At 36.5% G+C, this 26,568-nt stretch overlaps 1 protein-coding gene across 3 annotated transcripts in view; it reads right to left on the bottom strand.

Annotated features, from left to right (window-relative positions):
* Positions 1–26,568, bottom strand: part of POU2F1 (POU class 2 homeobox 1) — a 171,373-nt gene that overhangs the window by 5,778 nt on the left and 139,027 nt on the right. For all 3 annotated transcript variants that reach the window (XM_065894807.1, XM_065894794.1, XM_065894802.1), the window contains 4 exons: positions 22,151–22,292; positions 20,410–20,555; positions 18,948–19,127; positions 17,424–17,529 (listed from right to left, as the gene is read on the bottom strand). In XM_065894807.1, the coding sequence (XP_065750879.1) occupies positions 17,424–17,529; positions 18,948–19,127; positions 20,410–20,555; positions 22,151–22,292 (574 nt within the window). The remainder of the gene's footprint in view (positions 1–17,423; positions 17,530–18,947; positions 19,128–20,409; positions 20,556–22,150; positions 22,293–26,568) is intronic.

Here is a 26,568-nt window from a genome sequence, read left to right as displayed (position 1 = left end):
CTACTTCTAAGTAACTCCCCAAAAAACAAATCACAATTGGAGTTAGAAAATAATCTGAACTGAATGATAATAAAAATATTACATACCAAAACTTGGATGTGACTAAACCTGTGCTTACAGGAAAATGTACAGTCTTTTTTTTTTCCAAGGTAACAGTAGTGTTTTTTTTTAATTGCACACATGTCTATAAACCTAATAAATAGGTTTTCTCTATTTTTTTTTATACAGCAGGTTCTTATTAGTCATCAATTTTATACACATCAGTGTGTACATGTCAATCCCAATTGCCCAATTCATCACACCCCACCCCACCTCCCCCGCTGCTTTCCCCTCTTGGTGTTCCTATGTTTGTTCTCTACATCTGTGTCTCAATTTCTGCCCTGCAAACTGGTTCATCTCTACCATTTTTCTAGGTTCCACATATATGCATTAATATACGATATTTGTTTTTCTCTTTCTGACTTACTTCACTATGTATGACAGTCTCTAGATCCATCTACGTCTCAACAAATGACCCAATTTCATTCCTTTTTATGGCTGAGTAATATTCCATTGTATATATGTACCACATCTTCTTTACCCATTCATCTGTCGATGGGCATTTAGGTTGCTTCCATGACCTGGCTATTGTAAATAGTGCTGCAATGAACATTGGGGTGCATGTGTCTTTTTGAATTGTGGTTTTCTCTGGCTATATGCCCAGTAGTGGGACTGCTGGATCATATGGTAATTCTATTTTTAGTTTTTTAAGGAACCTCCATACTGTTTTCCATAGTGGCTGTATCAATTTACATTCCCACCAACAGTGCGAGAGGGATCCCTTTTCTCCACACCCTCTCCAGCATTTGTTGTTTGTAGATTTTCTGATGATGCCCATTCTAACTGGTGTGAGCTGATACCTCATTGTAGGTTTGATTTGCATTTCTCTAATAATTAGTGATGTTGAGTAGCTTTTCATGTGCTTCTTGGCCATCTGTATGTCTTCTTTGGAGAAACGTCTGTTTAGGTCTTCTGCCCATTTTTGGATTGGGTTGTTTGTTTTTTTAATATTGAGCTGCATGAATTGTTTATATATTTTGGAGATTAATCCTTTGTCCGTTGATTCGTTTGCAAATATTTTCTGCCATTCTGAGGGTCAGATGCCTTCTTTGCATTAAAAAATTTAAGTGGCTATTGGGTAATGAAAATCAGCTCTCAAAAAGTCTATTGTGGTAAACATTTTCTTCTTCTTTTTTTTTTGGCCGTGCCACACACCTTGCGGGATTTTAGTTCCCCAATCAGGGATTGAATTCGGGGCCCCAGCAGTGAAAGCACCAAGTCCTAACCACTAGACCACCAGAGAATTCCCAACATTTTCTTATTTGAGGGAACAACAACATACAATGATATTATGATTCTCATAAAATTTAGTATGAAAAATGAAGATCTAGAAAATTGTTCTTTGAGAGGCCTAAAAAAAAATCAAAATGCCAAAATTTCTTTTTGTTGTAAGGAGAACAACATTTGAATACAAATAACTAACTGACATTAAAAATATCACTGACAGCTAAAACACATTCACTGAAATGGTTTACTATTATAGATGAATATTGTCCAACAGAAATACAGTACATATGTAATTAAATTTTCTAGTAGTCCCACTGAAAATAGTAAAAAGAAACAGGTGAAATTAGTTTTAATATTATGCTCTATTTAACCCAGTATATTCCAAATATACTTCAACATAAAATCAATATTTTAAAAATTTAATGAGTATTTTTCATACTAAGCTTTGAAAAGCAAATCTCAATTTGAACTAGCCACATCTTACATGTATAAAAGCCATGAGGCTAGTGCTTACCATATTGTATGGCATAGGTCTAAAATATCTCTAGAAGTTAGGCCTAGTGTTACTTAAAGAATATCAAGTCGGGCTTCCCTGGTGGCGCAGTGGTTGAGAGTGCGCCTGCCAGTTCAGGGGACAGGGGTTCGTGCCCTGGTCCAGGAAGATCCCACATGCCGTGGAGTGGCCATGGCCACGGAACCTGGGAGGCCACAACGGTGAGAGGCCCGCGTACCGCAAAAAAAAAAAAAAAAAGAATATCAAGTCCCTTTGCCTAAAGCAGAAATAACTGATAAGGCATAGGACAGATAAAGAAGATGCCAACTATTCCCAATGAGCTGTAATTTTGATGCTATCTAACATCATCAAAGTACAGAACAGGCCCTCTTACTTCAGTAATCAGTAAATGCTACATACAAAAAAGCCGGTTACCTAAACTAGTTGGAACTTCATTTAGTGAAAGTCACTATGTTCTAGGATATAATCAACCACATATATGTGTAGAGCAGAACCTAAGTGGTATTTTCTCAAGATAGAGAACTGAAAAAGACCAAAAACATCTATAAATTTTCAATATAATACTTCTATGAGGTATAAAAGACTTCAGAGATGAAAGAACTACACCAATCAAGATAAGTATTTCAAACCTATAAGCATATTGGAAAAAAGATCTATGTAAAAGAACTTTCTTTGTGATAAAATCTAACGCTAAGCCGTAGAAGATTCTCTTCTCTCATAATAGCTGTATTAAAAATTCAGGCAGTTTTGTTCTTTTAAAATCTATTTTGAAGCCTTCTTCTGGTCTATACTAAGAATACCTAGAATTCATCTCTCATTTTAACTGTTAAGGAAATGTTTCTTTCACATATTGCAGAGCTGGGAGAAAATGAGACACCATCTATTTCAGTACTGACTCTACTTTTCCCACCTCCTATCATGCTACACAAAAGGGTTATGTGGTCTCTGAATTAATCAGGTAAACATAGCTTTCTTACTGTTAAGTGAAAAGGGAGGATTTACTCCTTTTTCTGTCCCTCTCAAAAATATAAATAAGATGATTCCCTCTTTACTGCTGCTGCTCCAAAGTACAATTACATCTTTGTGGATATTATTAATCATAGTTTCATTATTCAGTTCTAAATCTATCAGACCAATTTATATCACTGAGCTATTGATGCTGTGTTGGGTCCTATATGTTTGGCAGATTCATACATACTTCTTCACTTCGACACTCTTTTCCTAAGACCTGCCCCCTGTTCTATAGAAAGGTATATATCTTCTCTCTTTTCTCTTTTACTGCTAGTAAATTTCAATATAATTTCAATCTTTTCTTGACCAATTTTTCGGCTTATCTAACCTGATTTCACTTACGGGCACTACTTTCTTTTCAAACTTCTGAAAAGAACTTGAGGTCAAAGGCTTAAAGTAGCCTTTTCTTCACTCTCCACTGCCATTTTCAGACCATTCGGTATCACTTTCTTAAAATCCCGCATATATACGAAGAAAATCCCAATAATTTCATCAGTGAATTTAACCTGGGCTAAGAGATGATGACTCCAGAAACCATTCAAAGTAGCTCTTTCTGGTTGTTATCCTCCAACCACATCCTAGGTGTCTTCAATATGAATGTCATATGAGCACTAGAGTATAATAATGGGATCTTCAAATGAATTCTCCCAGTGAATCACCTCTTAATCAATATATATCTTTTATCTATATTCTAGGCAACTTAATTACTTGGGCAACTTTGATCAGGGAAGTGATGCCTGCTGAGCTTTCGCATCCTCAACAACAGAATTAGACGCCATCACCACCTCACAAGGTTAGTAGGAAGTTACGTGCAAGAATATGGTGTGTGGCATAACCTCCTGTTTCCCACCTCATCCTTTTTAATTGAAAAAAAATTTTTTTAATTATTGAAGTATAGTTGATTTACAGTACTGTGTTGGTTTCAGGTGTACAGCAAAGTGACTTAGTTGTATGTGTGTGTGTATATATATATTCTTTTCCAGATTCTTTTCCATTATAGTTTGTTACAAGATATTGAACATAGTTCCCTGGGCTAGACAGTAAATCGTTGTTGTTTATCTATCCTACCTTGGCTTGTATCTGCCAATCCTTTTCTCTGTATCGTTCCAATTTTAGTGTATGTGCTGCCAAAGTGAGCACCCACCTCATCCTTTTTAAAAAATAGATTTAGTGAGGTACAATCTGTATGCCATAAAATTCACCCAATTTAAGTGTAAAATTCAATGATTTTTAATATATTGACAGAGTGGTACAGTCACCACCCCAATCTAGTGTATGACTAAGAAAGATCCCTTGTGCCTATTTGCAGTCACACCTGTTCCCACCTACAGCCTCCAGTCACCTGCTTTTTGTATCTGTAGATTTACCTTTCCCAGACATGTCACATAAATGGAATCATACAACTTGCAGTCTTTTGCATCTAGCTTTCTTCAGTTAGCATACTGCTTTCAAGGTTTATCCATGTTGTAGCATGAACCAATACTTCCTTCTGGCTGAAAACTGTTACACTACATGGATAGACCACATGGTGTTTAATTCATTCATCAATTGATGGGCAATGGCTTGTTTCCAGTTTTGTGGGTTTTTAAAAATTAGTTAATTAAATAATTAATTAATTTTTGCCTGTATTAGGTCTTCATTGCTCAGGCTTTCTCTAGTTGCGGCGAGCGGGGGCTACTCTTCGTTGCGGTGCACGGGCTTCTCATTGCAGTGGCTTCTCTTATTGTGGAGCACAGGCTCTAGGTGCGTGGGCTTCAGTAGTTGTGGTACACGTGCTCAGTAGCTGTGGCTCGCGGGCTCTAGAGCACAGGCTCAGTAGTTGTGGCGCATGGGCTTAGTTGCTCCATGGCATGTGGGATCTTCCTGGATTAGGGCTCGAACCGCTGTCCCCTGCATTGGCAGGTGGATTCTTAACCACTGCACCACGAGGGAAGTCTCTCCAGTTTTTGATTATTATGAATAATGCTGTTATGATAATTTGTGTAAAAGTTTTTGTGGAAATGTTTTCACTTCTCTCGGGGGAAATGTCGGGTGGGATGGTAATTTTATGTTTAAAGTTTAAAGACAATGCCGAAGTGTCTTCCAAAGCGGCTGTATCATTTTACATTCCCACCAGCGAAGCATGAAGGTTTCAATTTCTCCACATCCTTGCCAAGACTTATGATTTTTGGTCTTCTTGATTATAGCCATTCTATTGAGTATGAAGTAGTATCTCATTATGATTTTATTTTTATTTTTTTATATGAAAACATTTATTATATTCAAAAGATAAATTTATAATATGTTACACATGAAAAACCTACAAAGCTCCTATGTAGGACAGCTTCTTAGAACATAAAGGTAATTTAAAATTACTATGAATGTACAACATTTTATAGTATAAGCTTCTGTCTGTCTGAACAATGTAATGATTGTTCTTTAGGATTAAAACAAGATTCTGCAGTAGGCATCTCTGTAGCTATACAGTAACAGCACTCTGCTGAGCAATAATGTTGAACATCTTTTCATGTGCTTATTAGTCATTCCTGTATCTTCTTTTTGGTATAATGTATATTAAAATCTTTTGCCCCTTTACAATACTAAGTTGCCTGTATTCTTACTATTGAATTTTAAGAATTCTTTATATGTTCTAGAGATAATTCCTTTATCAGATATGTGATTTACAAATGGAATATCTCTCCATTCATTTTTCTGGAGAGTTTGAGAGAGTATATTTATTTTGTATCTTGCAACAACACTGAATTCATTACTAGTTCTAGTAGGCTTTTTGGTGTGTGAATTCCTTGAGAATTTTATACATATAGGATAATGAAAACAAAGACAGTTTTAACTTCTCCCCTTCCAAACTGGATGTTTTAATTTTTTTTCCATTATTAAGCTGACTATAACCTCTACTACAATGCTAATTAGAAGTCTGCTAGAGCAAACATTCTTGCTTTATTCCCAATCTTAGCGGGGGAAAGCATTCAGTCTTTCTCCATGTAGTATGCCATTACCTGGAGGCTTTTTAGTAGATGCTCTTTATCAGGTTAGGAAGTCCCCCTTCTATTCCAGGTTTTTATCATGAATGGGTGTTGGGTTTTGTCAAATGCTTTTTCTATATCTAGTCAGATGATCATGAGATTTTGGTCCTTTCTTCTATTACTATGGTGTACTACATTAATTTATGTTCAGTTATTAAATCAACTTTATATTCCTGGGATAACCCCTTGGTCATAATGTATAATCTTTTTTATATGTTGCTGGATTTGATTTGCTAAGATTTTGTTGAGGATTTTTGTGTTCATTTTCATGAGGGATATGGGTTCATAATCTTTTTCTTGTGATAACTTTGTCTGGCTTTAGAATCAAGGTAATATTGACTTCATACAATGAGTTGTTCCTCCTCCTCTATCTTCTGGAAGAGCCTGCTAAAGGTTAATTCTTATTTCTTTGTGAAATATCTGATAAGAGTTCACTGCTAAAGCCCTCTGAGTCCAGGCATTTCTTTTTGATCCACTTACTTTACTTGTTTTAGGTCTTTCAAAGGTTTTCTATTTCTTTTTGAGTCAGTTTTGGTAATTTGAGCCTCAGAATTTGTCCATTTCACCTAAGTTGCCTAATTTTGGGGGGCAAAAACTTGTTCATAATATTCCAGAATGCTGCATGAGGTAGCAATTCCATTCTTAAATATATACCCAAGAGAACTGAAAACAAATAACCACACAAAAACTTGTATTGAGCTTTGTGATGACCTAGAGGGTGGGATAGGGAGGGTGGGAGGGAGGCTCCAGAGGGAGGGGATATGGGGATATATGTATATGTATAGCTGATTCACTTTGTTGTACAGCAGAAACTAACACAACATTGTAAAGCAATTAGACTCCGACAAAGATACAAAAAAAAAAAAAACTTGTATTGATACGCACATACTCATAGCAACAGTATTCAAAATGGCCCCAAACTGGAAGCAACTCAAATGTCCATCAACTCCAGAATAATAAACAAAGTATGGTATATCCATGGAATGAAATATCACTCAACTATTAAAAGGAATGAAGTTCCAATACATTCTGCAATATGGATAAACCTTGGAAATATGCTAAATGGAAGAAGCCAGACCCAAAGGGTCATATATTACATGATTCCATTTATATGAAATGTCTGAGACAGGTAAATTCATAGAGACAGAGTAAGCAAGGGGAGAAGTGAATGGGGAGAGACTGATAATGGTTATGGGATTGCATACAGTTCATTATGAAATACTACTTTGGAAAAAGAATTGGAGGCAGAGCTTGTTTAGTTGAGATTTTTTTTTTTTTGGCAGTACGCGGGCCTCTCACTGTTGTGGCCTCTCCCGTTGCGGAGCACAGGCTCCGGACGCGCAGGCTCAGCAGCCATGGCTCACGGATGCAGCTGCTCCGCGGCATGTGGGATCCTCCCGGACTGGGGCACGAACACGTGTCCCCTGCATTGGCAGGCGGACTCTCAACCACTGCACCACCAGGGGAGCCCTAGCTGAGATTATTAAGGGCTGTGGAATTTTTACAAGTTCTTAAGACACAGAATACATATCTTTCTGGAGCAGTACAGTCATGATCATTCATTTTCTATCGTAGAAAAGTTTACCAGGTACAGCCACTATGAAAAACAGTATGGAGGTTCCTAAGAAAACTAAAATACCATATGATCCAGCAATCCACTCCTGGGAATATACCTAGAGAAAACTATAATTCAAAAAGATACATAGGCTTCCCTGGTGGGGCAGTGGCTGGGAGTCCGCCTGCCAATGCGGGGACATGGGTTCGAGCCCAGGTCAGGGAGGATCCCGCGTGCCGCGAAGCAACTAAGCCTGTGCACCACGGCTGCTGAGCCTGCACTCTAGAGCCCATGAGCCACAACTACTGAGCCCGCGTTCCACAACTGCTGAGGCCCGCACACCTAGAGCCCATGCTCCACAACAAGAGAGGCCACCGCAATGAGAAGCCTGCGCACCGCAATGAGGAGTGGCCCCTGCTCACTGCAACTAGAGAGCCCGCGTGCAGCAACAAGGACCCAACTCAGCCAAAAAAAAAAAAAAAAGATACATGCGCCCCTGTGTTCATAGATAGCAGCACTGTTCACAATAGCTAAAACATGGAAACAACCTAAATGTCCATTGACAGATGACTGGATAAAGAAGATGTGGTACATATATACAATAGAATACTACTCAGCCATAAAAAGGAATGAAATAATGCCATCTGCAGCAACATGGATGTAACCAGAAATTACCATACTAAGTGAAGTAAGTCAGAAAGAGAAAGACAAATACCATATGATATCACTTACATGTGGAATCTAAAATTTGGCAAAAATGAACCTATCTACAAAACAGAAACTGACTCATAGACACAGAGAACAGACTTGTGGTTGCTGAGGGAGAGGTGGGAGGGAGAGGGATGGACTGGGAGTTTGAGGTTGGTAGATGCAAACTATTACATTTAGGAAGGATAAACAACAAGGTCCTAATGTAGAGTACAGGGAACTATATTGAATACCCTGTGATAAACCATAATGAAAAAGAATATAAAAAAAGCATGTCTCGGGCTTCCCTGGTGGTGTAGTGGTTGGGAGTCCACCTGCCGATGCAGGGGACACGGGTTTGTGCCCCGGTCCGGGAAGATTCCCACATGACGCGGAGCGGCTGGGCCCGTGAGCCATGGCCACTGGGCTTGTGCGTCCGGAGCCTGTGCTCCGCAACGGGAGAGGCCACAACAGTGAGAGGTCCGCGTACCACCAAAAAAAAAAAAAAAAAAAAAAAGCATGTCTCTATGTGTGTAACTGAGTCACTCTGCTGTACAGGAGACTGGCACAACATTGTAAATCAACTATACTATAATAAAAAAAGATTTAAAAAAATTTAAAAAGGGAAAAGTTTTACCAAGGACCTATTATGTACCAAGCACTATGATAGATACTGGGAAAATAAAAATGACCATGGCAATCACACAACATTTCTCTTAGAAGAGGGCAGACTAAGGGTATGTTTATTCCTTCATTTCTAAAATGCTATCCCAAAAGATGGTAAAGTAATAAAAAAGGGAGTGAGAGCTCTGGGAGTGAGATTTCAGAGAACTTGAGAATTTGATATATTTGCAGAAATGAGAAAGAGGTTAAAATTGGGTTGTAGAGAAACCAACCATAGTCCAGAAGGGCACAGTAGAAGACTACGATAGAGGTGGGAATTATTTACCCCAGTGGAGCCCTGAGGGGATTTCAAGCTCCGCGTTGTCAGTACTGAGGCAGGAGTAGGAAACAAGGGCAGAGAACAGGGTGACCAGACTGTTCACACACCAGCTCTGTCAGTGGGACTTTTCCTCCCCCCACCAGACTTATCACCTAAGCATTAACTAATGTCACCTACTACTCTTCAAAGAAAATAAAAATCTGAGTATGGAAGGTTACGAACTTTAGTGTAAGCACTGGCATCCCTCTCATTTGAGGAAGGTGTAGGGTAGAGCCTGGTCTGCCTGCCTGCTTTCCACCCACAGGCCCTGAGCAAAGTCTGGCAGTTCTCTCCCCACATTCACGGCTCACCGCTCCCTTCCAATCAGGGGAAAGGATGCTGAGTAACAGAAGCTACACAAGGGCAGAAAAAACCTTACAAGCTACTGATATTAAGTACTAAGGCCTTGCATTCATCGGTATGACTAAATAATCAAAAATTAACAGACAATGAAAAAATCCACAGCACAAAAGAAATGGAACAAAATAAATAAGCAGAATTGAGGCCAGAAGAAGCAACTTAAATACAATTCTAATTTGTACTGTATCTACAAATTAAAAATAAGATTGCTATAAAAAGGCAGAATCAGAACAAAGAAACATTCTTAGAAATTAAAAATATGATTCTGGAAAAACATATAAATGACAACAATAAAAAATGAGAACACAGGAACAGTTAGATAAAATTCAGGATATATTTCCAAGAATGAAGTATAAAAAGTTAAAAAATGAAAAACACAAGAGAAAAGTTAGAGATAGACAGGATCAATTTAGAGAGTTTAAAGTCTGTTTGAAATACGTTCCAGAAATAAGGAAGAAAAACAAATTACCAGAGTTAAAGAAAGACATTAATTCAAATTGACAATGCCCACTGAAGGCCAAGGAGGACAAATTTAAAAGGCCCATGCCTTGATACCTTCTAGTGAAATTTCAGAACTCAAAGGATAAAAAGATCCTTAAAGTTTACAGAGGGAAAACAAATGATCAACAAATCGGAGTTAGACTGAAATCAGACTTTTCATTGGCAACACTGGATGCTAAAATACAACAGAGCAATACCTTCTAAGTTCAAAGGAAAAGTAATTTTGTACCTAAAATTCTATTACTGTACAAACTACAAATACTGTGAGGGCAAAATACTTTTCAGTTATGCATGTACTTGGAAATTTTCCCTCTCACATAATCTTTACAAATAAAGAAAAAAATTACTTGAGAGTGTGCACCAGGCAAAACAAAAAGGAATCAAAGGTAGAGGGGAAAAAAAAAAAAAGAAAAAGGTAGAGGGAGACATGGGCTCTCAGAAATATTGGATCTAACTCAGGAACACAGTGAAAAGAAGTTAAAATAAGCAATTATAGGGATTCCAAGGAGAAAGTCTTCAGGAAGAAAGTAGATTGCATTAGATAAGTTGTATGATTAAGATACTGGATGTCTTTCATAAATAATATGAGTGAAAGAATATGCTACTTCTGTCAACTGAAAAAAAAAAAAGCAACATAGAAATGTCAGAGGAAAAGAGGCTATAATAAGAAAGTTATGGTCCAAATAGGAAAAAAATTAAAATGAGGCATGATTTTCAGCAACTGCTGACAAGAGGAAGAAAAGAAAATCCATTTGACACTGACTCTTGTAACCTTCTCTTTCAAGGAGCAAGGTTTAAGTGTCATAAGATTACATTTTTCACCCTAATCATATGAGCTGTCCCTGAATGATATTTATACAAATGTAATATTATTGTATCCATTTTCTATCGCTATTTAACAAAGTACTACAAATTTAGCAGTATAAAACAATTGATTCAACTTTGTTGTACAACAGAAACTAACACAGTATTGTGAAGCAATTACACTCCAATAAAGAAATTGAAATTTTATCTATTTAAAAAATAAATAAAAAGGAAAAAAAAAAAACCCCACACATTTACTATCTCACAGTTTCTGTGGGTCAGGTGTGCAGGCACAGTCTAGCTGGTCCTCTGCAAGGCCACAATCAAGGGGTCAGCCAGACAGTTCCAGTCAGGAAGCATGACTGGGGAAGAATATGTTGCCAGGCTCACTTGGGTTGCTGGCAGAAATCACTTGGCAGAATTTGCTTGCTGTTCTAGACTAAGTGCCCAGCTTCTTTTTGGCTGTTGGCTGAAGGCCACCCTCAGCGCCTAGAGGTCATCCTCAGTACCCTGATTTGTGAGCTTCCTAACATGGTTGTTTATTTCTTACTTCATCAAACTGGTGAGGAGGGTCTCTAGAGTAAGTCTGGGAACAAGACGGGGTCTTAAAAAATGTAATATAATCATGGAGTGACATCCTATCACCTTTGCCACATTTTACTGATGAGAAGCAAACCAAAGGCTCAGCCCACACTCAAGGGGAAAGGATTACACAAAGGCTGGAACACTAGAAGGTAGACACCATGGTGGGGGAGGGTCACCTTAGACTTTGTTACAATTATAAAGGCTGATTATTTTTTTCTCTTAATTTAGATTTATCAAGTGTTGAAACTTATTTGCTTCTGATCCAAACATTTTTCAACTTACTTTTTGTGTATATATAAATTATTTTATTTTTTAAAATTTATTTAAAAAATTTTTATTGGAGTATACTTGCTTTACAATGTTGTATTAGTTTCCACTGTACAACAAAGTGAATCAGCTATACGTATACACATATCCCCTCCTTTTCGGATTTCCTTCTCATTTAGGTCACCATAGAGCATTGAGGAGAGTTCTCTGTGCTATACAGTAGGTTCTCACTAGTTACCTATTTTATACATAGTATCAGTAGTGTATATATGTCAATCCCACTCTCCCAATTCCTATTGCCCCCTTCCTTCCCCCTTGGTATCCACACATTTGTTCTCTACGTCTGTGTCTCTAGTTCTGCTTTGCAAATAAGATCATCTATACCTATACGTGCTGATCATTAATTTAACATTTTTAGAGACGTCTGCCTTTGACCATAAGAGTAAATGATAGCAAACTTACCCTTACACTGTAACAAGAATAGAGAAATATATGAGAAAATGTTTTAGATACGAGAAAATAGGCAGCACAGGGCTGTGATCCCTGAAGAAAAGGAAACAAATGATGTGAGCCCTATAATCACCTGGACTGTATTTGGAAACACTTTCTAAACTGCTGCACCAGAAGAGGAAACTAAGTAGAACGCAGCAATTTCAATGATTTGAGGAGACAAAGACTGTCGCTGGATGCTGACATGGCTGGAATTTGCAAGGGAGAGTACTGGAGAGGAAGAAACGAATAGAGAACGAACTCTAGAAATGTGCATCGGGGTTTCCTAGAATCTTTGGTTGAATACTAAACTGTACACGCACAGGGAAACCCCATGAGCCCAGGCAGGGAGGCTGTAAACTGAATGATCCTGCAATTCATGCAGGACAGGGAGACAGTCCAGTTCCAACTACACAGACAGTAGAGACTATTGAATATCTGGGCATTTACGAGAGACCCCAGAAGAGTCACACCTTAAACTAGTGAAGGCTACTCTAGGGCCAGTCTCATAAAGCTTAAAAAATAAGCCTTGAAGGGATCAAGCTGATCTGTAGTAACCTATCTGTCTGCCAAAGCAAACTCAAAAACTCTTTAAAGGAAGCCATCAAAATCCAGATGTATAGCCCCTTCTCTTGAGTATAGGCAGATCTGTGAATATGACGGGAGATGTGGTAGCCACTCCTTTAACTGGGTTATATCATATGACAAAGGTGAGAGGACTGACTACCTTATATTGCATAAGACCCTCCATAGCAGCTGACTTGACAGAGATTCTCATGTTGCCTTTGAAGAAGCTGCCATGTCGTGAGAAGGTCATGAGGCTAGGACTTGGGGTTAGCCTGTAGGAGCTGAGAGTGATCTAGCTGACAGCAGCAGAAAAAATGGGGACTTCAGTCCTATAACCACAAGGAACAGAATTCTGCCAACTAATGAACTTGGAAGATCTTGGGTGTCATATGAGGTCACAGCCCCAGCCAACATCTTGATTTCAGCCTGGTAAGTCCCTGAGTAGAAGACCCAGCTCTAACCCATGCCTAAACTTCCAACCTACAGAACTGTGGGATAGTAAATGAATATTGGTTTAGGCCACTAAGTTTGTGGTAATTTGTTACACACCAACAGAAAACTAATATGCTTGGAAAGAAGACAATAGTGTCTGCTCTTACCACTTCCCTCAGCTGGAATTTCTAGTCTATGCAATATTTATCAATCAAGGTGAAACAAAACCTATTTCACTGTTATAAATGATGAAAAATAGCCCTTAAGTATATGAAATGATGTTCAACTTCACACGATTAAAAAACTGAAATTTAAAGTACATTGAGTTACAATTTCTAACATACCAGGTTGGTAAAAATTAAAAAGTGTAACATTCTGTTGCGGAGGCTATGGGGAAACTGGCCCTCTCATGTATTGTTAGTGGGAATGAAAATAAGTACAATCTTTTTGGAAGGCAATTCGATAGTATCCAACAAAACAACAGTATCCAACAACACATAGGTGTGTACCTTTCGACCCAGCAATTCTACTTCTCGAAATTTACCTTCAAGACACATTTCCAACAGTACAAAAATACATATCCACAAGGTTATTCCTAAAGCACAGTCTATAATTACAAAATACTGGAAACAAACTCAATGTCCATACAACAGGAATGGGGTTAAATAAACTGTAGTACATCCACATAATAGTCTACAACAATGAAACAGAATAATTAAGATTTCTATGAACTAACGTGGAGTTAGTTGTCAGGATATTTTGCTAAGTGAAAAAACTGAAGTGCAGAAGATCACCTAAGTATGATACCTTTAAAGCAACAAACAAGGGTAAATTAAAAAAGAAAAAAATCTCTACTCAATAGTTCAAAAGAAACACAGGAAGGGCATAGATAGGAATGGGATGGAAAGGGTACAGAGAATTATGATAGAAGGGAACGACATTTTTCTGAGGAGAACTTTTTGTATAGTCTTACCTTTGAAAACCATGTTAATATCTCATATTCTTAAAAAAATCACAAGGATGGGAGGAGAAACACTAACACTGAATACAAACAAAACAAATAAACTGACCTGAATTTCAAATGAATAATGTTACTACACTGAAGAGGATATAAAAAGAACTAACCAAAATCACTTTGGAACACAGTATTTGGGCTTTACGCCTTTAGCTTAAGACGAGAACTCTAAACTGAACTGAATTAGTAGGTCTTTTCTTTTCAGAGGCTTGGCTTAGCAATGTGAAACCACTTTCTTTTCACTATAGGATTGAACAGTTGAGTAACTTGTTATTGTTGATAATGGGAGCCAGGTTACGCATTGTCACTGAGAAGGGAGTTAAAATATGGAAAGAGGTTAGGATAGAAAAGAACGAACTACAGGATATTGGATTGGAATTGGAGGTATCAGTATGAACTCATGGATTTTAAGGAGGCTGATTCTAGGCCAGAAGCAGAGAAACTTTAAGACGAAGGTGAACATCTTGTGTGCTAAAAAATAAGGAAGCACTCAAAGAATGCTAGGGACATGTCAAAAGGGCACAGGAGCCACCTTGAAGTAGTTCCCATTGGCTAAATCTGGGACAATCTGAATATTACAATAAAAAGTGATAGTAGGATTCTAACCTACTGAATACAGAATGATTTCTGAGTCCATATTGATACAGATAGCCTGGATCTGTTATTACTCATATAATTCCATCATTTCTTCCACGTTTATTAGTTGGCTTTCAACTGTAAGGATGAACTTATCCTTTTCCCCTATATTTCTTGTTTATTAAAAAATAGACAGTAAAGTATTCAGGGGAAAAGGGCTTATCTGTAACTTGCTCTTACAACAGTTCAGAAAAAAATCACATACAGAAACACAAAGAGAAAAAGGAGAAAGCAAACATAGTAAGATTTTAATATTTGGAAAATGTGAGAAAGAGATTTAGGATTTCTCTGAACTATTCTTATAACTTTTCTGTAAGTCTGAAATTATGTTAAAATAAAAAATTTAAGAAAAAGCTATATGTACGAAGGTGTTCATTATAGCATTATTTATAACAGTGAAAACTCCATTCATTTAATAATTACTGGGTATCTTACACTCTACGTGGTGTGCTGGACACGAGGAATACAATAGCGAACAAGCAAGACCAGTCACGTGGCTTAGAGGCTGAGAGGTTTCCTGGGATGTAATATTTGCAGGGCTCAAACTGGAAGAGTTGGTCACCCTCGGTTGAACTTAACCATGATGGTAACATAAGGAAATGGTTATGAAATTACAGTACAACCATTTGATATAAGGGCAAGAGTAGAAAAGTAAAAACTATAATAACAGAGGAAGATACTTATTATTAGATGTTAAGCTAAAAATAAAGGATACAGTATAAATACTATTAGAATTGTACATCTATGTACATATAAAAACAGATATAAAGACAAAATAAAAATAGTACTCATGGTGATTGTGTCTCTCCTATTTGAATTTCCTATGTTAAATATTTTAATGATTAAAGAAAAATTTCATTCCAAAAGTTACTAACATTTCAGAAAACTGTCATAATTAAATCTAAATAAATGGGCCAAGTAATTGAGTTTAAGAAAATCTGACTAGGCAGTTAAGATCACCAAAAAATAAAAAAAATTTTAGCTAGTTTTGAGCATGTATATCTTCTTAAAATTACCTTCTGCCTCAGATTTGTGCCATTTTTTAAGAAATCTGCAAAGCTATTGCTCTTAATGCCTGAACCATTAGGAATTTTTTTTTGGCAAAAGATGGGTATCTTTAAACCTAATGTAATATGACTTATGATTTGTTTGGAAGGTAAAGTACACAATTTACCAGCCAGTGGCAGTCAGGGTAGACAGTAAGTTCCTCAAAGACAGGAATTTCATGTTCCTGGTGCCCAGCACAGCGGCAACCAATCACCAACAGTTTGCTTTTTAAGCTGAGGTGCTGAATACTATACACTCTTGAACAGAGGTTTTTAATTTGCCTCTAAGGCATCCAGAAATGGCAAGGCTTGGTAAGGTGGGGACTGATGAGGTTTGTGATTTATAAACCTCCTTGTAATCTTACTAAAAATTGTGGGTATGTCTACTTTATGAGGGGAAAAGTTTATAGCTGTCACCAAAGTTTCAAAGAGGTCAAAGACCCAAAAGAGGTCAAAAGTACTGTTCTGAATAAACAAACAATATTATGAAATTTTCTAATGACTTAGAAATTTAGTAACTACATAAAGCCATTTATTCAATTTTTATATCATGGTTAGGTCACTTAAAATATGAGTGAAAAAAACCAAATTCCCCAACTCTAGGTTAAATTTAAGCTTGAATATGAAAGATCAAAAATCTATCCAATGATTTACTAGCATATATCAACCTGGTGAATAATTACAGAATGTCTTCTGCTTTATGTATCACTAGATAACTTCTGATGACAACACTAACTTACTTTAGATGTATTTGGAAAATGTGCCATGTAAAGGGAAAACATTTATTTATTCATTTTATTGTGAATGTGCCAAGCACTGATATCTCAAAAGGAATATTCAGATCTTTTGAGAAGTACAAGGTCTACTGGAAAAGAGAGAAGTATAAAATATAATTGTTTATAATATAGGCAGGTAGAAACAAATAGTTTCCTGAAGAAGCTAAAGAGTATATCCAAGAAGAGTTGATATCTAAGCTGGAGCAGTTTCATCACTAACAGAAAGAAGTGGAGGCTGGGATGGACAACATTTTACGCTATGGGCATGTTTACAAAGGTAGTAGGAATCCTCTTTTGTGTTGAGGATGGGATGGAGAAAAGACTAGTGAAAGATAAGGTCCAGGCTGGATATACTCTATGAATTCATGATACATTTGGACGTTTTCCTGATTTCAAAAAGCTGCAGCTATTAAATGTTTTTAAGGAGAGGAGGAGTTAATTGAAAAAAAGTAACTCTGGGACTTCCCTGGTGGTCCAGTGGTTAAGACTCCATGTTTCTACTGCAGGGGGTGTGAGTTCAATCCCTGGATGGGGAACTAAGATCCTGCATGCCATGCAGTGCGGCCAAAAAAAAAAAAAAAAAAAAGTAACTCAGGAAGCAACGTAGAAGACAGACTAATGTGGGAAAAAAAAAGATAAAATCTTTATGTGAAAGCATTCTTTCTGGAAAAATGTATTATGCCTGATTTCTTTTTAGAGTTCAGGTTTTCATATATAACTTTTTTTTTAAAAAGCAATACATATTTTTAGTTAAAACCTTAATTTACAATTTAATGGCAGATTCTCATAGAAACTTAGCATGGGCCTATCATTTGCCTAACAGCTGCACCGCCTGGCTGCTGCTTACCTGTAACAGAGAGATTAGTTACTGCAGCACTGGTTAAAGGAAGGACTGGATTGACTGTGAGGGTAGTTGCTGCGCTGCTTGTCACAAGGCTTGGCGTGGTTGCCACCTAGAGGTCAGAAGTGAAAATATGCAGAAGCATTTAAAAATTAAAGTCTATATTGTAGATTTATGTTTCCTATAAAATTTTTTAAATTCCAGATACAATAGAATAAAATAAAAGGGCCTAAAAAGAAGGGATTTTATTAATTACTCTTTGATCTTGGAATTGAGAAAACTGGCTTATGTTGAAAGGTTCCTTTTGAATAGATGGTTTTTCACTGATGTTACTAATGGCTTTGCCCAAGTTTTAAAAAGAAATTAATAAAAACAAATTTCCATATTTCAATAGTGTTTAGCAAGACAGAAATATTATACCAGTTATAAACTTAATCTAAACAAGAAAACTATTCAAGGAGATCATGGGATCTGGGGTTCTTGCATTGTTTCTATTTTCAACTATGTGGGGACAAGACTGTCTTGGTTTTGTTTTTAATGAAATGATATTAAGGAAAGAATGTAAAACAAATTTTTAAAAACTGACAGTTTGTTTTTGAAATAAGATAAATATTTCTACATTTTTGTAAGAAACACTGCCTTCCTTCTATCCTTCCCTCCTTCTAGAATAAATCCAAAACACAAAACAGTCACCTACATAAAACAAAACTGTACCTAATGACTATCTTTTTTATAACTACTATCTCATGAACTTTATGATTAAAGCCTCACCATTTAACAACCATAGGCTTCACTTAATAAACTAGTAAGTGCTATTAATGATGACCTTAGTTTGAAAAGCCTGCCAGTATAGAATAATATTCAAATAAATTAAAAATCAATTAACAAGAAAGTATCAGAAATGCAAACTCAACAATATTCCCATCTTTGGAATCCTGGTTGGAAGTGTGGCATCATATTTACAGTTGTCCTAAAGATCAAGGGAGTCACATGACCACTATATGTCCCTTCAGTCTAGGAATATTTTACTCAGTGAGGTTATAAATAAAAGGCCCACATGTTTGTGAAAATCTGAGACAATTGTTTTAATACAAGTTCAGAGCTAAAGGTTATCTGGGAATTTACTGTCACTTAATCATGTATGTGTAAGTTTAATAAATTGAGCTTTACAAGCCAACATGAATAAAGTGCAACTAAAGATTTTTTTAGATAACTGGAATTAGCCGCAAATTTACTCCCAGTTACAGAGTAACCTAATAAACTACATCAGAGAAGAGAATAATAGAACTGCAGAGAAACAGGAAAGGATTAAAACTGTTTCCTTTAAAAAAGAAAGATCAGTAAGTTCTTGGGTTAATAATGACAAGACATTTAATTACTTTTGTAACATTTAAAATATAAATTTATATATCTTTTTTCAATATGAATATACACAATAAATTCCTATAATGAAATAAATTCATTTGATAGGGTATTTGTAAAATTGTAAAAATTAACCCTTGAGCATGCCTCCTTATTTTTCATCCTTACCAGTGAGGTCGGGCTGGGGAAAATTGCTTTGATAGGTGAGCTGCTGGTCCCACCACTGCTCGGTGGGTTGATTCTTTTTTCTTTCTGGCGGCGGTTACAAAACCAAACACGTATCACCTCCTTTTCCATATTAAGTTGATCAGCAATCATGGTGATCTCTTCCGAGGTAGGCTTTTGATTCTGAAGAGGGAAAAAAAAAAAAAATCACCTTTTGGAAAAACTTTTTGAACTACTGACATAACCATGTCATTAAATGAATAAACAAATGGGGAGGAGGAACAATAAGAGAATGAAATTGGGATATACAAGGCCATATTATTCCACTTTTAACAAAGAACTTCTATAGACAGACATTCTAATGAACATGTATTCATTAAATGCAGTCATATTAACTTAGAATAAGTTATTATTGAATATTTATATATTTTTTATTTTAAGGGCAAGTAATCGTGAATGAAACCAATACCTTATTTATTAGTGGGAATTTAAGAACTTCCCCAGTGCTTCATGCACATAATCTCACTTGGACAATGTGAGGCAGGCCATAAGCCTGTGGGGCACGAAAGACAGTTATTTTACAGATAAAGGGACTTCAGCTTAGGAAACCACGTAACTTGACCAATCACACAGTTCATAAGTGGCAGAGCAGATAAAGACTCCTGTTTCAACGCTCCTTCCATGGTGCTCAAGGCTTTTCTGCATTAGAGAAGTCAAAATTTTGTTGGAAGCTTTGATTGTGATATTCTCTGGTACCAGAAAAACAAACAAACAAACAAAAAAAACCACACCAAAGACCTGTTGAAATAACTTGAACTCTATAGCTCATCAAGGCCTTCAGTGTTCTGGTTCCAAACACTACAGTTTAGCCAAACCAAACTATTTGTTTCCCCTGATGCATGTCATGGCTTTTCTCTCTAGATGCCTCTGCTTGAAGCGCTTTCCCCTCACCTCTCCCTACCTGTGGAATTCCTATGTATCCTACAGCTGCTGCCTGCCTCTCTCACTTTGAGTGCTCACATGGATCTCTAAGCCTGGTCTCTCCTGAACCCTGAAGCACTCTGGTTTTGTTTCCTTATGTTCAGTAACTTACTTGTTCTCACTGTCTCCAATACGTTTATAAGCATCCATTAGGGCTGAAGCTTATAAGTCCATATTTTATGGTCTACGGCAGCGGTCCCCAACCTTTATGGCACCAGGGACCAGCTTCATGGAAGACAATCTCTCCACGGACAGGGGTGGAGGGTGTGTGTGTGTGCGCGTGTGTGTGGATGGCTCAGGTGGTGGTGCAAACGATGGGGAGCGGCAGGTGAAGCTTTGTTCACTCGACCGCCACTCACCTCCTGCTGTGCGGCCTGGTTCCTAACAGGGAACCAGGGACCTCTGGGGACGCCTGGTCTATGGCACTTAACAATAGTATTATACAGACAATCCTATGTATATGAAAAGTAAAAACCTCACTAACCTCCAAGAAACTCTTCTCTAAGGCCACACGGATGTTGGTCTCTATGCTGGTGCGTTTCTTCCTCCTACGGTTCAAGCCCTCAATTCCCATCCCTGGAGAATTCAGGGCACTTGGGCTGGAGAGAGCCGAATCAGATGAGAGGTTCTCTGTAAGAAAGAAGAAAACACATAAATCAAATCAGCTGAGCATTATTCATGCACACAATACATGTATTAACAACAACAATAAAACTGACCAAAGTATTTTAGGCTACAAGCAAGTGTGAAAGGTTTTCATAACCTACATTAAAATATTGTTCACTACCATGGATCTTTCTGCTGTTCTTATTGGCATTCTTTGTCTCAGGATGGTTGACCATACTGTCATTGCTATTCTTTGATTCGTTTCTGAGAAAGCAGAAGTTTACTATTCCTATCCTTACTCTCAGCTCTACCTCTTCTGAGTTCTGCTCTTATGTTTTGGTTTTGTTTGCTTATTTATTTATTAGCTCTAGGGATAAAAGAAAGAAAGCTTTTTGGAAATTATCAAATGTTTAACATTTATCTTGCAAATGACCTCTCATTTTATTTCACTGGTATTCCTCCCCTTCCCCCCAAACCAAACAAATAATGAAACATTTCTAAACTATTTAAACTTTAAACAAGGTTCTGTCATTTAACAGTTTAATGACCCTTAGCATGTTACAGACATCTCTGAGTTTCTTTCCACTCTCTATATAAAATGAGATGGAGGGGGCAGACCAGTGGTTCTCACCTGTGGAACTCAGAAAGATTCCAGATGCTGAGGCCATACCCAGAACTACGAAATCAAGACTGTCCAAGGTTGCGAGTTACAGGTTTGTCTTTTCCAAAGACAAAGAATTTTGTTCATATCTACAATGAGAACCATAGTCTAGGGGATCTCTAGCGTTTTCTTACAGCTCTCATAGTCTATGATTCCGTGACTCAAAATTCAAAATTTCCAAAGGGAAACTTCAGCACAAAACACATTAAGTTAAAACTAACAGCTCAATTTGTGTATAAAATTGGTGGTCATTTTTTTAAAATTGAAGTATAGCTGATTTACAATATTGTGTTAGTTTCACGTATACAGCAAAGTGATTCAGTTACATATATTTTTTCAGATTATATTCCATTATAGGCTATTATAAGATATTGAATATAATTCCCTGTGCAATACAGCAGATCCTTGTTGCTTATCTATTTTATGTATACTAGTAGTTCACATTTATTAAACTCATACTCCTAATATGTCTCTCCCTCCCTCTCCCATTTTGGTAACCGTAAGTTTGTTTCTATGTCTGAGTCTGTTTCTAAATGTATACAGACTCATTTGTATTATCTTTTAGATTCCACACATAAGTGATATCATATAGTACATGTCTTTGACTTACTAAATTTAATATTCTCTAGGTCCCCTCTTCTTTGACTTACTAAATTTAATATTCTCTAGGTCCCCTCTTCAACTTCCTTCAACTGTCTCTCACCCTGGGCTCAAATACAAGAAATATTCCAAAGCTAAAAATTATTGCTGACTATGTACCTTGTAATTACTAGCCTACTTAAATGAATTAGTTCTCTGATTTATGTAGTCATAATTTATATTGATCCTCCAAAGATTGTGAGCGTCAAGGTTCTGTAGTACCAATAATGTAATAAGAAATATAAACCCCAATTAATAAAACAATCCCTCCTATACAATTTCAATGAACAATGAGGAAATGTTTTATACATTCACCCACCTGCATCATTTAGCCACTTCTCCAAAAGTGGCTTTAACTTGCACATGTTCTTAAAGCTGAGGTTCAAGGCTTCAAAACGAGAGATGGTAGTTTGGCTGAAGTCATTTCCATACAGTTTACCCATAGCGAGCCCAACATCGCCCTGCAGAGTAACACAGAAGAGGAGAGGGGAGAGAAAGAGAGGGAGAAAAGATTCATCTAATGTTATGGTCTTCACTCGAGGGTGCTGCTCCAATAACTGTTCCAGACAAAGAACCAACAATCATTCCATTTACTGGGTCCTACAAAAACATCCATTCCTAAGTTGAGCACAGTATTCCAGTGAGGACTCAGTTAGGTCTTGACTGTGACAACATTCAAAACTGTTTCATATTCCCTCCATCTTGAATCTCTTCTTGCTACCTTATGTAATAATTCAGATATCAAGTGTTTCTACTAACTCTCAAAAGGTAGTGCTGAAATTCTACCAAGTCCCTTAATTGATGCAACCAAAGTGATCTAAGTAATCTTTAAAAATCAGTTAACCTGTATCACCTACAGGGTTAATAGATGTAACTGTCTGGATAACCTTAGGTATTTCTGAACTAACCAAACTTCCCATAAATCACTTTAAAATTTAGAAATAATGCCTCATTCTTTTATTTTTTTCCTGTAAAGCATTTCTGGAAGCAGTGAAAAAAATCTCCTTTCCACCCTTAGTTTGGATTTCAAAGTTTGTTACAAAAACCAGGTATTCTAAAAGGACTACTTTTGTAACCATTATAGAGATAGAAATTCACAGTAGAGAGGTTTGACCCATTTAGTCAAACCTTTATGGGCACTGGAAACTTGGTAACCTTACAGCAATAGAACAATGATCCCCTGAATATATTACAAAAAATATCTTTCTCTATAAGCCTATAACCTTTGAAATGTATAGAGTGCTTTTCCTCCAGCTGAATCTCTCTTGTTAAAGCTGAAAAAGGCATATCTGAATAGTTATTGTATATATAGATAATAGAAGCTCATGGGGTGGAAATAATTCACGCTCTCATTTCAGTTAGTTCAGTGACAGGGCAGAAAAGCAACATTTCTGGTCCAAAATACGACATAGCTAATTCCACTAGAGACAGCCAACTCCCAACTATCCTGACAACACTCATTTTGAATTAGGATTATCCCAGTCCTTTGATTTCTCTCCCCTACAATCCATCTTTTGGATAGTACATTGTTTATTAGCACCTGCATTAGGGGTTAGTCAGGGAAAAGAAAACATTTCTTTTTAAACTCCAATTTCTTACTGGGGAGCAACTTCTGATAAAAAGTTTAATAGAGGAGAAATGTTAGAACTGTAAGATAAAATGAGACACTGAGAATACCTGAACTCCAACTGATCTATATTCTAATCTTTCCCATAGGATAGATGGGCATTTAAATAACCACCAGCCACATGTGGTTATTTAAATTTAAATTAATTCAAAATCAGATAAATTAAAAATTTAGTTCCTTAGCACTACTAGCCACCTTTCAAGTACTCAACAGCCACATGTGGACAGTGGCTATTGTACTGGATGGCACAAATACAGAACATTTCCATCATCACGGAAAGTTTTACTGACACCTCTAAATATACTATGTCACAGAAGTAGAGCAAAAGTAGACTGCTTATTGATTTCCTTCCAATTGTAGTAAAACCCAAAGAACCAGGACAGTGTGAGTAGAGCAGAAGTGTTATCCATTATCTCTATATACAAATATATCTATAAATATATTTATAGATTTTATCTACAGCGGTATCTCTATACATTTATTAAAGCTGACTTCATTTAGTGAACAAATATTCACTAGATGCCTACTACATGTCAGCCATTAAACTATGCTTTGTGTGTCACATATATTCATGTCTTGGTCACTTTATTTGTTTAGATTACAGCTTCCTAGAAAACTAAGGCCAACTAAACCCTGTAACTCTTTGAATGTAAGACCTGCTGTAGAAGTCAGATGGTAATAAATGTTTTCTGACATTATAATTGCATAATTCACTAAAAATTGTTCACAAACTTCTGTAATACCTTTCTATGAAAAGTAACAATAATGACAATATAAAAAAATGAAATACCTATTCAAAAATCACATCAAAATAAGAAACAATGCCTTCAGTTGGTGGCTGGAAATAAAGCTAGGCCATCAAGTAACTAAAACTATAGCAATAAATGACAAATCCACTTAACTGAGATTTATAATACAATTGTACTTCACATTTAAAGGATTTCATTGACTAAAAATCAACAGGTACCTCAGTTAATATACTAATTTTCACTAATTTGGTTTAATGCTTTTATAACTCACAACCATCTTAGGTTCTCCCCCTCACAAAAGTAAATGTTTGAAGTAGTTGACTCATACCTAATCTGAACTATACTGTATCTGAACTATATTACATGTATATATTTTTAAAAGCAAAGGAAAAAAGAAACAAAGACTGGGATTAGGATATAATTAATGTATCACATGTGATGGATGGTGTTAGACTATGGCATGCCTTCTAATTATGTAATGACATCTACAGTAATCCTTAATAACCAATTATAAAGTTAGAAAACAACTACTGTTTAAAACACCTAATAACATGTATATTTACTCAGAGAATAGAGATTTGTTTGTTTGTTTCAACTAATGACTGGAACGTCTAACTTACCCTCTGTGTGTGTGTATAAATAAATTAGATACAAAGCAATGTTTAAAAAACTATAGTTGAGGTATCTTGACTTAAAAAAAAAGGTTGATCTTCCCATTCTGCACCAGTAATTATGTGCCTTAGTCCACACAGTCAAGGTCTGTGAAATGTTGTCACTGCTAAAGTCAAAGTCATTTTGAAAAATAAGGAAGAGCGGTGCCAAATAATAGAATAAAACCATACAGCAGAACACCAGACCATAGGGAAGCTCTTTTATAGAAAAAGGAGAGAGAGAGAGAGAGAGAGAGAAAGAGCAACAACCCTGGCAGTATGTTGGGTCAAATGCCACAAAAAGGCAAACCACTATCTGGGTAAAAGTTAAAGATTTTTAAAGGCCTTAACACCCCTGGCATACCACTCAGGCAACAACTCCTAGGAAACGTAAGAGTATGCTGTGCTAATAGCCTAAGAGCTGAAGCATTGCTAAACATGCCAACCTTATACTTATTTAAGCTTATTAATTTACCCCTATTGATCTAGTTGTATCTTTTAGCTTTCTTTTTTGAAAACAAGCCACATGGTTTAGATGTTTAAAAAGTACTAAAATCTTTCTGAATTGTAATTTGTTCCTTCACAACTGAGACTCCTCACAAATATGAGTGCATTTTCTCTAAAATTACATCTATTAAAAAAAAACATTTTATGTTCTCAATAAATAGTTTCTTTGAGCAAAAATAAATTACCAAAGAAATATAAGGAATAAAAGCCTGTTCTTAAAAACACAGGGATGTCATTTTGGAGGAGCCCAGTGACCGCACTAGGCTCACTAGTGAGTAGGTGGCACACTACTGTACTTTCAACATAAAATAATTTGGATAGTATTTAAGTGGTGGCTTAAATTTCGAACAGTAATTATATTCTCTGCGAAAAAACCACCATGTTTCTCCTGATTCCATTAAAATGCCCAATCCAATCTATACTTCAGTAATTTTATTTCACCTAATGACCCTATATCATTTCACATAAATGTCATTCAGTTTAATTCTTTTCCTGCTTTAAAAAGTATTACTTGTGACAGGTTAATTAAAGAGGGAGTCAGTAGGAGTGCTTGGGCAAAAACCCACAGACCCCAACACCTGTTTAAACCATTAAGCTTATTATACTTTAAAAGCCGTCTGCTAGGTGACATTTTAAAAAATTAATTTGGAATTTTCATCTTCAACAGATTCCCATTTGATGAATCAGTCTCAGTTCGGGCTGTGTGTGTGTGTGTGTGTGTGTGTGTGTGTGTGTGTGTTTCCACCACCCCTTTCTCTCTTCCAAAAAATGGTTTTAAACAAGTCTTTCAAACATTTCCCCTTTCAGCTACTATAAAAGATCTTGTAATCTTTACTCCGCTCAATCTTACACATATGTAGCACGAAGGTCTAGAACCAGATGTTTTTCAAATAACAAAGCCCTCAGTATAGTTATATCATCCTCCAACACAATCTTTTAAATTCTCACCATGTATTGGTATTATTCTAATTTCAGAGGCCTGTGTTCTGAGAGAAATCTTAACGATTTTAACCTAACAATAAATTATAAATTTATAAATGAATACATACGATGAAAGTCTAAACTTATAAATGCAGAAAATGGCTAACAACAAGTTACAGTCTAAAACTGAAAAAGAAGGCTGAGAAATATATTGTTCCTTAGAAGTCTCTTTGGACATGGAAAGCAAATATTTGGACCCAGCCAAGGAGGGAAATCTAAGTTA

Source organism: Phocoena phocoena, chromosome 1 (assembly GCF_963924675.1).
Source record: "Phocoena phocoena chromosome 1, mPhoPho1.1, whole genome shotgun sequence".
Taxonomy (NCBI): Eukaryota; Metazoa; Chordata; class Mammalia; order Artiodactyla; family Phocoenidae; genus Phocoena; species Phocoena phocoena.
The sequence above is the reverse complement of the archived record's forward strand: the minus strand, read 5'-3'. Positions and strand labels throughout refer to the sequence as shown.